Source organism: Muscardinus avellanarius (assembly GCF_963383645.1).
Source record: "Muscardinus avellanarius genome assembly, chromosome: 4".
Classification (NCBI taxonomy): domain Eukaryota; kingdom Metazoa; phylum Chordata; class Mammalia; order Rodentia; family Gliridae; genus Muscardinus; species Muscardinus avellanarius.
Genome location: NC_137789.1, coordinates 43,089,847 through 43,105,706, shown reverse-complemented (window position 1 = coordinate 43,105,706; position 15,860 = coordinate 43,089,847). Strand labels below are relative to the sequence as shown.

Below are 15,860 nucleotides of genomic sequence, written 5' to 3'. Positions count from 1 at the left end.
ACTCTATTAATATATTTCACTCATGGCACCTCTTTTTTTTTTATAGTGCTTCCAAAGTGCTTTGTAACTGTCATTTTCCAAATGTCGCAGGAAATAATATATGTGGACTCATTTTGCCCCCATTTCACAGATCGTAGGCTCCAAGAGTTGCTAGGGATCTGTAGAGGTTACCCAAGTCATTTTGCTACTCCTGCCAAGATTGTCCTTAAGTTTAAAGAAAACAGATTCACAGCCCTGCTCATCTGCTTGCCCCCTTTGTCCAGGTGAAAGGTGTTCATAGTGGGTCATTTGATATCCAGAATCCACTGATCAAATAGATGGAAAGGAGACTTGAGTGCGGCCCAAATTGCTTCAGCTGCAACTCTAGCTTTAGGCAGATCATAACTTTGAAAAAATTGAAGCATCATTCTTGATGTTGGAGACTACCCTGTATAAGTTGTGGATATTGTTTTTCAGCTTAAAGGTAGTAGTAGTTATAAGCTGAGACAAGAGGATCGCAGGTTTGAGGCCAGCTTCAGCACCTTAAGACACTGTCTCAAAATAAAAAGGGCTAGAAAGGTAGGTCAGAGATAGAATGTTTCTGGGTTCAAACCTGAAAACCAAAAATTAGAAATATACATAAATAAAATTAGAAATATACATAAATGAATTTGTGATACATGTACTTTGTTTCGACCACTGCCAATTCTTGTGCCGTCCCTGTGACGATAGATTCTCTTATCAGTTCCATGTTTTACATGAGAAAGCCTGAGGTATGGAGACATTAAGGAACTTTCCTCTGGCCATGCTGTCAGAAGGATATGGAGATAGATTGGAGACCAGGGAATGGGAATTGATATTTTGCTCTCCTTCAGTCCTTTGTGGCACTGTCTCCTCATGTCATAAAATTCCATTCTAGAATTAAGAGGTTTTGCCTCACTAATGCCCAGTCCCCGCTGGAAATATTGGGATCCCCAGAGTTTTAGCTAATGTACTGTCTGGCCTAACTTCTGTCAGATAATCCAGTAAAAGCAAATGGCCTGGAAGAGAATGTCTCAAGGCCCATAAGGTACGTCCCAGGCAAGGAGATGGGACCATGTTAATACCTACAGACTCACAAAGGACTCTAACAAATACACATGAGATTCTTCACAGGAATTTACTCTGTGCTACACACAATGCCATGTTCTTGGAACACAGATGGGAAAGGCTGCCAACAAAAAAAGCTATCCAACAAAAATTTAAGAAGTAAATAATAGACTTTTGGTTAAAGACAGCAGATTGAGCACAAGTACCCTCCTGGACCTAACTGAATGGATAATAAAGGAATTGAGCATATACTCACAAGGACAAATAAGACACTAAAGGAAACAAAAGCCATGAAGTTTTGAAAGCTGGGAACCAGATGGGCTGATAGTAACCATCTTGGCAGACATGGAAAGGCTGAGTTAGCTAACAGTGAGGACAGCCAAGATGCAGCCATCAACACGGCAGAATCCCTTGGGGGCCCAAGAAGTCAGTGGCACTAAATGGAAATTGAGAGTGGTACTAAACTCAGGATTATATTTTGTAAGTCCTTAAAAGCAAATAATTCTCCTAATTTCTTCCCTATACCATGCAGCAAGGAGACGCCTGCTCCCCAACTTTAGAGGATAATTATCTGGAATAAAACATAGGGTCTTTGGACTGGGGATTCTTTATCTAAAACAAGGAAATATGTTGTTATTTTAAGAGGTATTTAATTCTGAGATATCCCTAGTTGTCTTCTCCCAGTTGGTTCCCAGAACACTGGCTGGCTATCTTTTTCTTTCTGGATAGAAAGTTGGGAGGCTTCCTTTGGGGAATTAAACCAGCTCAAAGAAGACAGCATTGGGAACTCCAGTAAAACACACAGCTCTATCTTAACTGGTGATTCCCTCATTTGACAAATCTCTCTTATATATTTGGAACTTCGTGTCAGCTTTTTCATGTTTAAATATGAAAAGACAAGTAAGGCTCCCCAGTAATTTATGAAAAATTTGTAGTGTGAAAGGTAGAGCCTCTCCCCAGGCCCAAATTAGGACAGAAATTTATAGAAAGAAGCAAACTTAGACAAACTTATCAAATTCAAGAGATAAGAAGATACTTTAAACATGAAGCAAGAACAGGACACTATAGTATAGGAACATTCTGATACTACAAAAGAATTGAATTCTTACATTCAAAAAAATGAAAAAACTCATTAGAAAATGAGCTACACAAGCCATTCATTCATTCAAAAGCATTCGTTAACCACTACAACATGGCGGAACAGGTACCATTCTGGGGCACTTATAAATAAAATATAACAATGCTTCCTCTGGTGGGATGGTTAATTTTCACATATATCTGTGTTTTCAAAATCATCTGTGAAAACAAATTCTTAGCAAACAAATGTATTTCCTTTTATAAGTTGTCCTAGTCCATCTGGACATCTGAAACAAAATACTTTAGACTGGGTGATTTCAAAACAGCATAAATATATTGGTCACAGTTATAAGATCTGGAAAATAAAGATCAAAGCAGATTTGGTGTATGAGAAGGCTTAATTTCTTTCCTGGGTGAAGCCATCTTGCTATGTTGCCTTCGTGCTAGCTTTTCACATGGCAGAAGGGGCAAACAAGTTCACCAGGCCCCTTCATAAGGTAAGAATCCCATTCATGAGGGCAAAGAGTCTTCATGGCCTCATTATATTCTAAAAGCTCTACCTCTTAATACTATTGCACTGGAAATTAGGTTTTAACGTGAATTGGGGGGGGGCATAAACATTCAGACCATAGAAGAAAAATTTTTTTTAAAGAAGAGGAGGAGATAGAGTAAGCAGTGGGATCCTAGAGACAGGAGCATCGCCATAATGGAGAGATCACTGGTGGATTCTGAATGAGATAGTATATGCAGGAGTCTCCCAGGTGGAAATGGGCTCTTGGGGTGGTATACTTAAGACTGAGAGAATAGCAAGAGCTAAAAACCAAGGAGGGAATCAGGGAACACTCTGGCTTCTAGTTTGAGCAAGAAAGTTGGTCTTTTCATTAAAGATGAGCGAGGTTATTTCTCATCTGTGTCCAACTGCAGAAGCACTAGCTTAAGGGGATTTTCTCATTTACAGATCTCTTTGCTCACAAAGCTTCTTCCCTACTCCTACTTTGGTGACTCATATTTGGAGTTCTTGTGAAAATAAAGGGGTCTTGAAAGCCCTTTAATTGATATTTTTCATTTCTCATTGAAATTCAGTTCGTTGTAAGAAAATGACTCATTGTAGTAACGAATCATGAATATTATATATAAAAGTTGGATGGATTATCAGGTAGGTTGAAAAAAGTGTATTTCTGTAATATTATTAGTAACTAATTCCTACATGACATTTGATATGTATAGAATACTTCCCAGCATGTCTCACATGTGTGATCAATGCACAGTCTTGTAACTCATAATAACATGTTGACCCAACGGTGGTGTTTCAAAAAATTAGAAGGAGCTGAAAAATTACTGTCACCCAGTGATGTCATAGTGTCATGATGTCATGTGCGACATATTACTCATGTGTTTTTGGTGATGCCAGTATCAGCAGACCTACTGCACTGCAAGTTGTATAAAAGTATAGCACATATAATTATGTACAGTACATAATACTTCACAACAATAATGAACAACTAACTTACTGGCTTATGTATTTACTATACTGTACTTTTCATTATTATTCTAGAGAGTACTCCTACTTATAAAAATGTGTGCTGTAAAACAGCGTGCCCTCACGCTGGTGGCAGCCCTTACTCAGTCCCTTGATCACATTGTTTTCTCTCGTGCTTGATTTAACCTTATGCTGTAGCACTGAGAGCCATCCATGAATTTTATATATTCACACCACATAGCCTGAGTGTGTGGTAGGTGATTGCATCTAGGTTTATGTAAGTGCACTCCATGATGGTGCTTGATGAGGAAATTGCTTAAGGATGTCTCCCTAGAACCCCGTTGTTAAGTGACATATGATTGTATGTGCACCTCTGAGAGTCAGTTGTTATTATCCCCATTTTATAGGTAAGGAAATTAAGGTGCTCACATTACTTGCCCAGGATTATAGAGCTAATAAGTTCTAGAATGAGAAGTGTAGGTTGGTTTTATTTTAATGCTAAACCTGTATTTATTCTAATATACCCTGCAATTTCTTCTTTATAATAATGAGTATATATGTTCTGAAGTTAAAGGAGGCAATTGATCTAGTTAGAAGTGAACCATTTTTATCTTTTGCTTTCAGAGCAGCTTAGTATGTGGAGATGACTCTGTGGAAAAAACTAAATTCTTTAGTTTGAGAATTTTGAGGTATTTATCACTCATCTTGTTTGAGGATGCCAGTTAGAGTTTGAGTTATTACTTCTTTGACTGACGATTAACTTAAAAACAATACTGTATTAGGATGTTAGAAATTCTTAAATGATTTTCTGGTGAAAAAATATATATTGCCCAGGTGGAAAGTTAGTGGTTAACTATTTAATGAACACGTATCAGATCAGACCCTGTAATGCCCGCCCCAGACACTATGTGAGACTTTTGGGGAGTAAAACAGATGCAATCCATTGGCTTTATGGAGTTTTCGGTCTAGTGAGGGAAATGTTAATCAATAGTTACACAATTTAAAAAATTATAGATGTTTCATAAATGTAGCTAGGGTAAGGAAGAAGGCACTAAAAGCTATTTAGTGAAGAACTCTGACCTAATATGAAAGGAATGGCCTCTCCAAGGTTCGGGGGTGAATTAGGGATGAACTAGTGAGGGCTTCTGGCAGAAAGGTCAAGGCATCATGGCCAGTGCACAGGAGACAGACAGCAGGACAGTGATGCTGGGCCACATACCCCCAGCTGGGTGGGGGCATTTGATATTCAACAGCAGCAGTGGGGTGCTGTTGTAAGGGAAACAATGAGGTCACAGCCAACTGGTGAGCAGTAGACTTTCTGTCAACTGAAAGTGGACCTGTTAGGAAGAAGGCAGATATGGGGGTTTGTGGTAAGATCAAAGTGGCTTGGATTAAGGTAGTGTCCTGGAGTGGAGAGTGGAGAGACACTACGACGGTAAAATCAATAGGATTAGGTGATGCATTGCATATGGAGGTTAAGGAAAAGGAAGTCAGAGTTATAGTATGTAGAGACAGAGGGGTCCAGTCACTGTGGAGCAGCACTAGGAGAAGACTGGAGATATGGTAAGAGAAAGAGAGATTGTACGTTCCATTTTGGACAGTTTGGTGGTGTGTATGTAGTATCTTTGAGTCATTCAAGTGAAAATATCTAATGGGACATTGGATGTATGAGTCTGAATTTGAGAGGGGTGGTAAAAGCTAGTGATGTAATTGTAGGTATCATCTACACTTAAATTGTTAATTGGAGTGAAAGACATGGGTAGGAGAGAAAGTATAGAATAAGAAGAGGCCTAGGATTAAACCATAAGGAACTCTTAATACTTGGTATTCTGGTAGAGAAAGATAGACCTGCAAAGAAGATTTAGAATAGCCAGAGAAATAGGGAAGCCAGTAAGTTGTAGAAGCCTCAAAAGACCAGTTATCACCAAGAGAAGGCAATTCACAGTTCCTAGCAGTGCTAGGATTGTGTTAGTCAGCTTTCCACTGCTATAACAAAATATCTGAGGTAATTGACTTATAAAAAGGAAAGGTTTACTTTGGCTCACACTTTAGAGGTTTCAGCCCATGGTTGGTTGCCTTGTTGCTTTGGAACCTGTGGTGAGCCAGTATATCATACTGTGAGCATATAGTACAGGAAGCCATTCATCTCATGGTGGCCAGGAAGTGAGAGACAGAGAAGGGGTAGGGTTTCAATATCTCTTTGTAAGGCACACCCCCAATGACAGAACTTCTTCTAGGCCCCACCTCTTAAAGGTTCCACTGCCTCTTAATAGTGCCAGTAGCTGGGGAGACTAAGACTGGAACACATGGAACACTTTCCAAACCGTTGCAGAGAGATATGATTAGATGAGGGACCACTTGGAAAAATAGTATTGGATATGGCAATATGGAAGACATTGATGACCTTAACACAAAATATCAGCAGTGTGATAACAGGGAAAATCCAACTGGAAAAAGCAGAGCACAGACTTGAGTGATGGCAAGGAAAGAGTTAGTGAGGGTCCGACTGCCATTGGGAAAGTCAGCTATAAAAAGGGAGAAGGGACAGGAGCTCACAGTAGACTGTGAGATAGCTGTGGGAGAGTTTTCTGTTTTTGTAATTTGTTTTGTTGTGTTTTTAAAAATAGAATAAAAGGATTATGTTTCAACATAGACCAGAATAAATCTCACTGAGCAAGAGAGATTGAACATGCAAGTGAAAGGACTACTTGAAAGCATTCATGATAATAATGTTGTAGACGCGATTGCCAGACTACCCACAGATCCCCTTTGAAATCACTTCACTGCAGTGAAGACAGCAGGGAGCTTTGTGCTCAGCTCTTAAGGACTGTGTTTTGAAAGAAGGTGGCTCTGTCAGTGTCCATGTTAGGTGCCTGATAGTGTACAAGCCGGTCTCGTGATTCACATGCTCAGCTCACCTTTCCTTATTTTCTAGGAGCGGATGAGGACATAGAGAGTCCAGAGCTGACAACATCTCGACCATTCCCAAAGATACCGTTCACTAGTGCCGCTCCCAAGGTGGAAACCACGACACTGAAAACACAGAACAAGATGCCTGCTCAGACCAAGGTGTGTGTGGTTTTTTGCATTATGTTCCCCCATTATGGTAAATGCTCTTCTTTTTTGACTGCACTGAATGGTCCTTTTAAGAGGCCCCACCTAAAACTATGTAGGGACAAATGGTCTTTTCATTACATTGTTGGAAATGGCTCTTCCTTGCTCTTTGGGATTGTTTTGGCATTTACCCACTTACTACTTTTATCACCCAGGCTTGGCTTACATATGAATGTTTTTTACATGGCACTGCATTTTAAGGAACTTCTTAAGACCATTTAAGAAGCAAAATCTTACTTGGCTTACACAAAGAAATTTCTTTCTACTTCATAGAGAATATTCTGTGTTATACATTGTGAACTTTACATGTGCTAAAAACAGGTTATAGAATGAGACTCCAGGGCACTCATGTCTTGAGATGGTCTGAGTCTCAGTGAATCGTTTCTCAAAGTCTCCTTACACCCATCAGTTGTATGTAAACTTGGAACTCTTTTAGTGATAGTGATGAACATAGCCACGTCTCTATCCATCTTGAGAGTTGACTTAAAAAGAATGAGATTGTTGACCTTGGAACAAAGTTACTAGCTAATGAAAACTGTGAACTCAGGATTTTCGCCTTATTAGCATTATATAGTAGTTAGTTGACCATCTATTAATAGGTGAGATATTTTACTTGGAAAAATGCATATTAAAGCCTGGGGAAGGCCTAGGTTTCAAATCCTCGATCCAGTCGAGTGTTTTTTGGCCATTAAGAAGATTAAATGTGAATGGATGTAGCATGCACTTGAAATCTAGTAAGCATTCTGCAAATGTTAATTAATTGAATTTGGAGTGGAAGAGACCAAGCCATTCCACCAAATGAGCTTGTGTGATAACTGCAGTGGAACTTTACAGACATGTTAGGGGTAGCATGTTGCTTCTAAAAATTTAGAAACACAAGCATCCCTTTATGACGTTCACCCATCTGTCTATTAGAAATAAGATGCTGTCAAGCTTTTATAGCAGACAAGACACAGAAGACTGTTTCACGAAAGCACTGGCATCCCTTCTCTGGAGTAAGAAAAGTGCCCCACTGCAGATGGGAACCCAGCTGGGCTTTTCCTACCCTTACCAGGGTATCTTTGTGCTTTTTCCTTTCTCGGTCCTCCCAGTGCATAGGATGGGGGATGGCAGAGCTGGATGGGTTTTTGCAGATGTGGAGCATCCAGGAGGTCAGCCATGTTCAGATTAGTATGCTGACAGTAGGTTAGGAAGGATGAGTTACTACTACTGGAACACTAGATTTATACACTAGGCAATAAGAAGACAAGGAGATGCTTCCTGAGGACTAAGGCACATATAGCCATAGCCAGCCTGTTCTAGTTTGTGTGTGATGGAAGCTTCCCAATCAGAGTCTCAGCTGAATGGAGAAAGGAAGAGAGAAGAGGACATGGTTGTAGGAACTTGGGTATGAGATGTTGAAGACCTGAAAAAAGCCGTGGAATCCAAAGGGGGGTGGGGGGGCTTAAGTTGAGAGACCAGTGGGAGGTAAACCAACAGGACCATACTGTAGGAAAACACAATGTGAAGTAGTTGTCAAACCCCCCGGCCCAAATACCTGGTGCTCTTGATGGTGGAATGGCTGAACATATACATCAATATATGGTGACACAGTTATCCGGTATGGCTATAGAAAAGAGGTATTTGGCCTTTACCACATTTTTATTTGAGCTCTTTTCAAGACTGAATCTGTTGAAGTCAGCAACCATTAGGACTCACTGGCTTAAAGCAAGGAACTCTCCTGGGTTATTTTTGGCTTTTATTGATAAAGAGTTGTATCCAGTAACCTAATTTGACATAGATTTCTGGTCTATTGACAGCAATGGGTTGAAAATTGATTTAAGCTTCTAAAAATTGGCTTAAAAGATTTATATCAAGATGAAGAACAAAAACATTTGGCAGATGTGTTTAGAATTGAAGATCCCAGAGCATTTTAATATACTTATGTTCCTACTATTTCTTATATTCAATGTACTAATAAAAATGTGTTCATTCATGGGAGATATATTCATTATGTGTCAAACACAGTTCTAGGCACCAAAAAGGATAATATTGACCTTGAATAACAATAATAATGGTGATTTAATTTTCCATTTTGTGGTTACATGTACAGCTGAACTAAACATTGCCTCTAGCATGCCATTAGTGAGGATTTTACTTTCCAATTGGTCTCACAGTGGCATTAATGTCACTGTTATAGATATCCTATCTAGTTGGCTGTAAATTTATGTGACTAAAAAATAAAAAGGGCAGTTACTTGCATATGCAGAACATTACTTGTACTCCCTCACTCCATTCCATTCCTGTGGCATCCAAACTGCTAGCTGTAGAGATGAGAATGATCTTTAATTGGCTTCATTCAAAAATCAGTGCTGCCTTTTTATAATTGCATTTTGCATACATATGCACATACACACATGAATTAAGGTTATTTCACATTAGTTTTATGCTGTGGAATGGTGTCTTCTTAGTCAAGCCTATATTTCTATACAATAGAACTTTTTTTGTTCGGAATATTTTCAGCTTGCACACCGATAGACCATTCCTGTAAGTGCAAGTAGGTAGCTCCAAGTCTTCAGAGACGTTCTGTCTCCACACTCTTAGATCCCTGGAATGTGTACTGCTTTTTCCTCCTCCTATTGGAACAGAAGCTGAGTCAAAGGGAACTGGACAAGTCAACTTTCCATGCTATAATGTGAAGTCATTGTCCAACCTCTTCCCGCCCCCCTTAGTATGCATTAGTTGCATTAGGAGCCATTAGTTGCAATAGAAAAGAAGGCTGGTCTGGTTCAGTGGTAAATTAATTTTTGGAGTTGACAGGTAGAGTTCAAGGTAGTACAGTCAAGATACAGTGTTCTGGAAGCTACTGGTCAGGAATAATGGTGGCTAGAAATGAGGCAGTTAAAGTTAGTGCCACAGACATTCTTTAGCACGGTAGAGAACTGAAAGTGTCCTTCATTAGAAGAGGAAGCTTGAGGTCTAGAAAAGTGGTATGACTTGGTCAGAGCCTCACAGTAACCACTTGGAGAATCCAGGTTCTCTCACATTCTAATCTAGGGTTCATTGAAGGTACAAGACTTAAGCAAGTAGAAGGAAGGATTATAGAGTTAGGCTCCTCCTCACAGTGTGGGAGCAGGGAGAGCCCAGTCGTATGGGAAGGAATACCTCAAAGGAGCTGTCTTCACAGTGCCCTGGGTAGCAAAGAGGCGAAGGGGTAAGGAGAATTAGGGCAGTGTTACTGAGTTAGAACAGCCAAAGGGAAAAAGTAGCCTGAAGTTAGAAAACTTGTTAAAAATTGAGGTAATGATGTCAAATAAAAGCATTATGTTATTAGCATTATTATGAACCAAGTACCCATTTTGCTTGTTCATGTAATGGGTATTATACAAAACCATGAACTTCATGGGCCCACCATGGGCCTCACCCACTGGTATAAACACTATACAAAATGAGCATTCCACTTATTTCCTAAAATCACTGATTTGTTTTGTTGGTTTTTTACTGTTATTTTTTGTAGTACTAGAAATTTAACCCAAGGGTACTCTACTTTCAAACTACTCTCTCTTCTCCCAGTTTTTATTTATTTATTTATTTATTTATTTATTTATTTACCTATTTACTTATTTTGGTACTGGGGATGGAACCCAAGGGCATTCTACCTCCAAGCTACACCCCCAGCCCTATTTTTTTTATTCCTTATTTTGAAACAGGGTCTCACTAAGTTGCAAAGGGCCTCACTAAGTAACTAAGGCTGTCTGGTTACTGCAGTCCTCCTGTCTCAGCCTCCTAAATGCTGGGAATACAAACATGTGCCACCATGCCCAGCTCCTTTTTTTGTTGTTGTTTTTGAACAGGGTCTTCCTAGGTTATGGAAAGTCTTACTAAGTTTGCTACTCAAATTTGCTATTCTCCTATCTCAGCCTCCCAAATACTGGTATTACAGTTGTGTGCCACAAGACTGGGTTTTAAACTCACTATTTAAGCAGGGAGGCTGAGACAGGTAGGTCTGGGAATATAGCCCAGAGGTAGATGGCCCCTGAGTTCTATCCCCAGTACTACAATAAATAAATAAATAAATAAATAAATAAATAAATTTATTTATTTATTTATTTATTTATTTATTTTTTGCGGGTTTGGGGATGGAACCCAGGGGCATTCAACCTCCAAGCTACACCCCCTGTCCTATTTTTTATTCTTTATTTTGAAACCGGGTCTCACTGAGTTGTAGAGGGCCTCACTAAGTAGCTGAGGCTGTCAGCTGTCCGCGAACCGTGATCCTCCAGTCTCAGCCTCCTGAATGCTGGGATTACAAGCGTGCACCACCACACCCGGCTAACTCACTATTTTAAAAAAGAAACTTTGGAATATGCTCATTGATTATTTCTTTTTCCATCACATTTAATAAATCATTTTAATTAATTGTTTGCAATGTTGGGGATCAAGCCCGGACTTCATGCACGCTAAGTAATGAGGACTACACAGAGCTACACCCCTAGACCCCTAGCCCCTAGCACTTTTCTTTAAAAACATTGCTTAATGTTTTCATTTTTCCCATACCAGTCACCTGAAGAAACTGATAAGAAAGAGGTTCACGTCTCTGACTCAGAAAAGAAAATGGACCCAGCTGAAGAAGATACAAATGTGTATACTGAGAAACACTCAGACAATCTGTTCAAACGGACGGAAGTCCTAGCAGGTGAGGAGTGGGGTCAGGTGGGAGGGGGCTTACATAGGCCTTGTATTGGTCAGCATTTCCACAGCTAAATCCAAAGACCTGACCACATGCCTTAGAGGAAGGAAGACCTACTTACTCACCGTCTCAGACCGTGTGAGCCCAGGGACTGTGGATCCAGGGCACGGCAGAGGGGAAGCAGAGAGGCAGAGCACAAGACTTGCTCCTGCATTGTGGAGGCCAGAAGCAAGAGACAGAGTGAGGGGAAGAGGAACCATAAATAATCCCCAAGGATTATAGACAAGCCTCAGGGACCCATCTTCTCCAGCCACTCTCTACCTATGTGGGGCCACCACCCATTGATGGGTAAATCCAGATTTAGCTAGGATTACAACCAAGCCCACTTCCAACATTGCCACCCCACTTTTATGAGGGCTGGGGACACCCCATATCTAAACCATTACAGCCCTCTTTTGTCAAAGAGTGTTCAGAGGTATAACAAAGCTTGCTGCTTGACCCTACCTTTCCACTGGAAGCTGTCTTGAGAGCCCTTCGTTACAGATGAGAGGCATAGGCACACTGTTTGGTTTTCTACCAGGTCTGCAGCCTAGTCCTTAGCCAGCCACTGGATAGAGGCCAAGGTGGGAAGATTGCCTGGGAAGATTTAAGTGGGGCCTGGATAGCTGGACATAGGGGGTGCTGGGATGTGAGGTTCCGTCAGTCTTGCTCCAAGTCATCCCTGATTCCAAAACAAAATTAAGAAAAGGAAAAGATCTTTGGAGAGTGTTAAGAGCGTTTTCCAAGTGTAACTTCTCTGATAGAACTAAGAATCCGAAATGCAAAACTTTTTGAATGCCAGTGTGATCAAGTGGAAAATTCTGATCCTGACCTCAGATGATGAGGTGCAGTTAAAATGAACTTTGTGCCAGGCATGGTGGCTCATGCTTGTAATCCCAATGCTTGGGAGGCTGAGACAGCAGAATCGCACAGGTTCGAAGCCAGCCTCAGCTACTTAGTGTGGCTCTCAGCAACTTAGTGAGACCATTTCCAAATAAAGTATAAGATAGGTCTGGGAGTATAGCTCGGAGATAGAAAAACTCCTGGGTTCCACCCCCAGTAACACACACAAAAAATGAACTTTGTTTCATGAACAAAATTATTTGAAATATTATGTAAAATTTCCTTCAGACTATGTGTATAAAGAGTCAATAAAACATAAATGAATTTTATGTTTAGACTTGGGTCCCGTGCCTAAGATATGTTATATGTATACAAATATTGCCAAATCCCAGAGTCCATACTCCAAAATACTTTTGGTCCCAAGAATTTTAGATAAGGGATACTCAATCTGTACCAACATTTGTTGTTCTTTGTGGCAGTCCCGGGGAATTGAACCCAGGAGTGCCTCTACCATTGAACTGTGTCCCCAGCCCTCTTAATTGTTTTATTTTATTTTATTTTATTTTATTTTATTTTATTTTATTTTATTTTTGTTTTGAGACAGGATTTTTTAAGCTTTTCAGATGATCTGAAACTTGGCAGTCATCCTGCCTATTGTGCCTTAGCGTCCTGAATAGCTAGAATTATTATTATAGGCATATGCCACCACAGTCAGCTTACTGTTTGTTTATTTACTTATTTTTTGTTACTGAGTGTTGAACCCAGTGGCAATCTATCTCTGAGCCACATTTCCATCTCCTTTTATTTTTTTTATTTTTTAGATAAGGTCTTGCTAAGTTGCTGGGGCTGGCCTCAAACCTGTGATCCTCTGTCTCAGCCTCCCATGTACTGGGGTTCCAGGCTTATCTCATCACACCTGGGATAACGTGTTTTAAAGAGAAAGATTTGCAAGAATTAAAAATAAAAAAAGAGCTAATCCTTGAAAGAATAGTCTCAAATTTAATACTAAAAAGAAATTTGCGTGCTTTTTATATTTACTCTTAAAAATGTTGCCAATTATATCATGTTTTGTGTTTTCATTGACAAAAAAAACAATTAAAAGATTAGAATATGGAATGTGAATACTGAAAAGACCAAAGCATTTGAAAGTATGGAATTAGTTGAGGTCATAGCCAGATTTTTTTTTAATTGAGGTTTTTGGGTAATACTAATACTATTCAAAGAAAGTATTATTGTACCTTCCTGAGGAATGTCAGATTTGCATAATTACCTTTATGAATGCAGGGTTTTTGTTTTGTTTTGTTTAATTGTGTCTTCGAATTAAGCCTTTTATAAAAGCGTAAATAGACTGGGCTTGCCAAAGCTAATTTCTACAACTCTGGAATCTCATCTCAACATGATCTTCCTTTTGGTGTATTTCAGCTGTCATTGCTGGCGGAGTTATTGGCTTTCTCTTTGCAATTTTCCTTATTCTGCTGTTGGTCTACCGCATGAGAAAGAAGGACGAGGGGAGCTATGATCTTGGGGAGCGCAAACCATCCAGTGCTGCTTACCAGAAGGCACCTACTAAGGAGTTTTATGCATAAAACTCCCTCTTAGTGTCTCGATTTATGAGATCACTGAACTTTTCAAAATAAAGCTTTTGCATAGAATAATGAAGATCTTTGTTTTTTTTTGTTTTGTTTTCATTAAAGAGCCATTCTGGCACTTTAATGATAAAAATCCCATTGTATTTAAAACTTTTCATGTATTTCTTTAGAATGACATAAAATGAAAACTTAACATCTGCAGTGTTCTGTGAATAGCAGTGGCAAAATATTATGTTATGAAAACCCTTGATGTTCATGGAATTGGTCTAAATTTTTATGCGCAATGGTTGTTTTTATCCAACGGTTCGAAGATGAAAGCTAATGTCGTTTGTGTCTGCATGTCTCAGATGGACCTTACCAAGTTGGTCCTAACTTTTGTTAATTTATCTGTTGTCCCTCTTCTCAGCCCTCCCCTTTTGTCCCCTTAAAAACCAAACCAAACCCTCTGCCTTTTGTAGCTGTCATGGTGCAATTTGTCTTTGAATGATTCAGATAATGGTAATTTAGTGTATATGTGACTTTCAAATAATGTAAACTTTAACCTCCGCTTTGTGTAAATTTTTAAATGTCAGACTATCCATTTTACACTTGCTTTATTTTTCATTACCTGTAGCTTCAGGCAGATTTGCAACAGCAAATTAATGTGTAAAATCGGATTATTATTACAAAACTGCTTCATCCTATCTTCAGATCTTCTTTGGGGAAGATTTGATGTGAGTTACTGACAAGCCTCAGCAAACCCAAAGATGCTAACAGTATTTTGAGAAGTTGCTGCAAATTCCTTTGGCCACTGTATTTGTTAATTTCTTGCAATTTGAAGGTACGAAGAGGGGTTTAAAGGAAAAAATTCAGTTTTTGTTCTTAAAAATGCATTTAAGTTGTAAACATCTTTTTAAGCCTTTGAAGTGCCTATGATTCTATGTAACTTGTCGCAGCCTGGTGTTAATGAGTATATATAACAGTTTAAAAAAAAGTTGGTATTTTATAAGCACAGACAATTCTAATGGTAACTTTTGTAGTCTTACGAATAGACATAAATTGTAATTTGGGAACATAAAAACTACTGAATAAATCATGTGGCCTAATATTGAAAATGTCACTGTTATAAATTTTGTACATTTTCGGTCAAATGTACATCTCCCCTTTGCTGACGACCATCCGCTCTCAAGGATGGCATGGGTTTGATTTCCGAGTGTTCCACAGTGTCTATAAATCAAGACCAAAGAGCCTGTCAATGAGCTATTTATTACCAGATTCACTTCTGAATTGGCCAGAGGAAATCTGAGCGTATCATCCTGTGTGCGTTGGGGTACAGAATCTGGCAGACTGCCGGGGAATTTCAAAGTTTGCAACCTTTAGAGGAGAGCTGGTGGCAATATTGAGACAGATGTCTGCTTTTGCAAATAACTTTTAAGACTATAAATTCCAAAGAACTGAAGGGGGCTTCCAGAAGTAGGCGTGTCAGGCTCTGTCCTATAGATTGATTTACCTTCGAGGCTCCACAGAGGAGTTAGTGTATGGGACAGCACAGCTCCCTTTTACATGAAGGAGGGAAGGGCAGGGAGGCTCAGTGTTACAATGAAGCCTTGCTGCTTAGGACAGAAGTTGGCAGGAGTGATGATGCCTGAGGAGATTAAGATGTGAGGTACCCTGGATAGGTACTTAGAATGCCGAACATTTCCCTTTTCCGTTTTATCACTGATTTTGTTTTAAACTGTGAGCCAAGGAAGTAGGAAGGAGGCAGCCAAACCAGCAACTTTTCCAACATAGAATTTATTTTTAATAAAGTTCGAATGCTTCATTTAGAGAGAACACTCCCTGGAATTGCCACAGGATTTACTTTTTTTTAAAAAAAAAAAAAAAGACAACTTTTTTTTTGTTTTAAAGCAACACTTGGAACAGTGTTTGCCTAAATCCTGAATAGTAGCCTTAATTCTTGAATTCTTGCCCCATCACTTACACAGACTTGGTTCACTTTATT

The 15,860-nt window shown here is 39.4% G+C and overlaps 1 protein-coding gene across 1 annotated transcript in view; it reads left to right on the top strand.

Annotated features, from left to right (window-relative positions):
* The window catches only part of SDC2 (syndecan 2), a gene marked incomplete at both ends in the record, with an annotated part of 105,947 nt that extends 92,071 nt beyond the window's left edge, over positions 1-13,876 (top strand). Inside the window, 3 exons of the mRNA XM_080693746.1 lie at positions 6,561-6,694; positions 11,279-11,414; positions 13,713-13,876. Of these exons, the coding sequence (XP_080549872.1) occupies positions 6,561-6,694; positions 11,279-11,414; positions 13,713-13,876 (434 nt within the window). The remainder of the gene's footprint in view (positions 1-6,560; positions 6,695-11,278; positions 11,415-13,712) is intronic.
* Between the last annotated feature and the right edge of the window lie 1,984 nt (positions 13,877-15,860).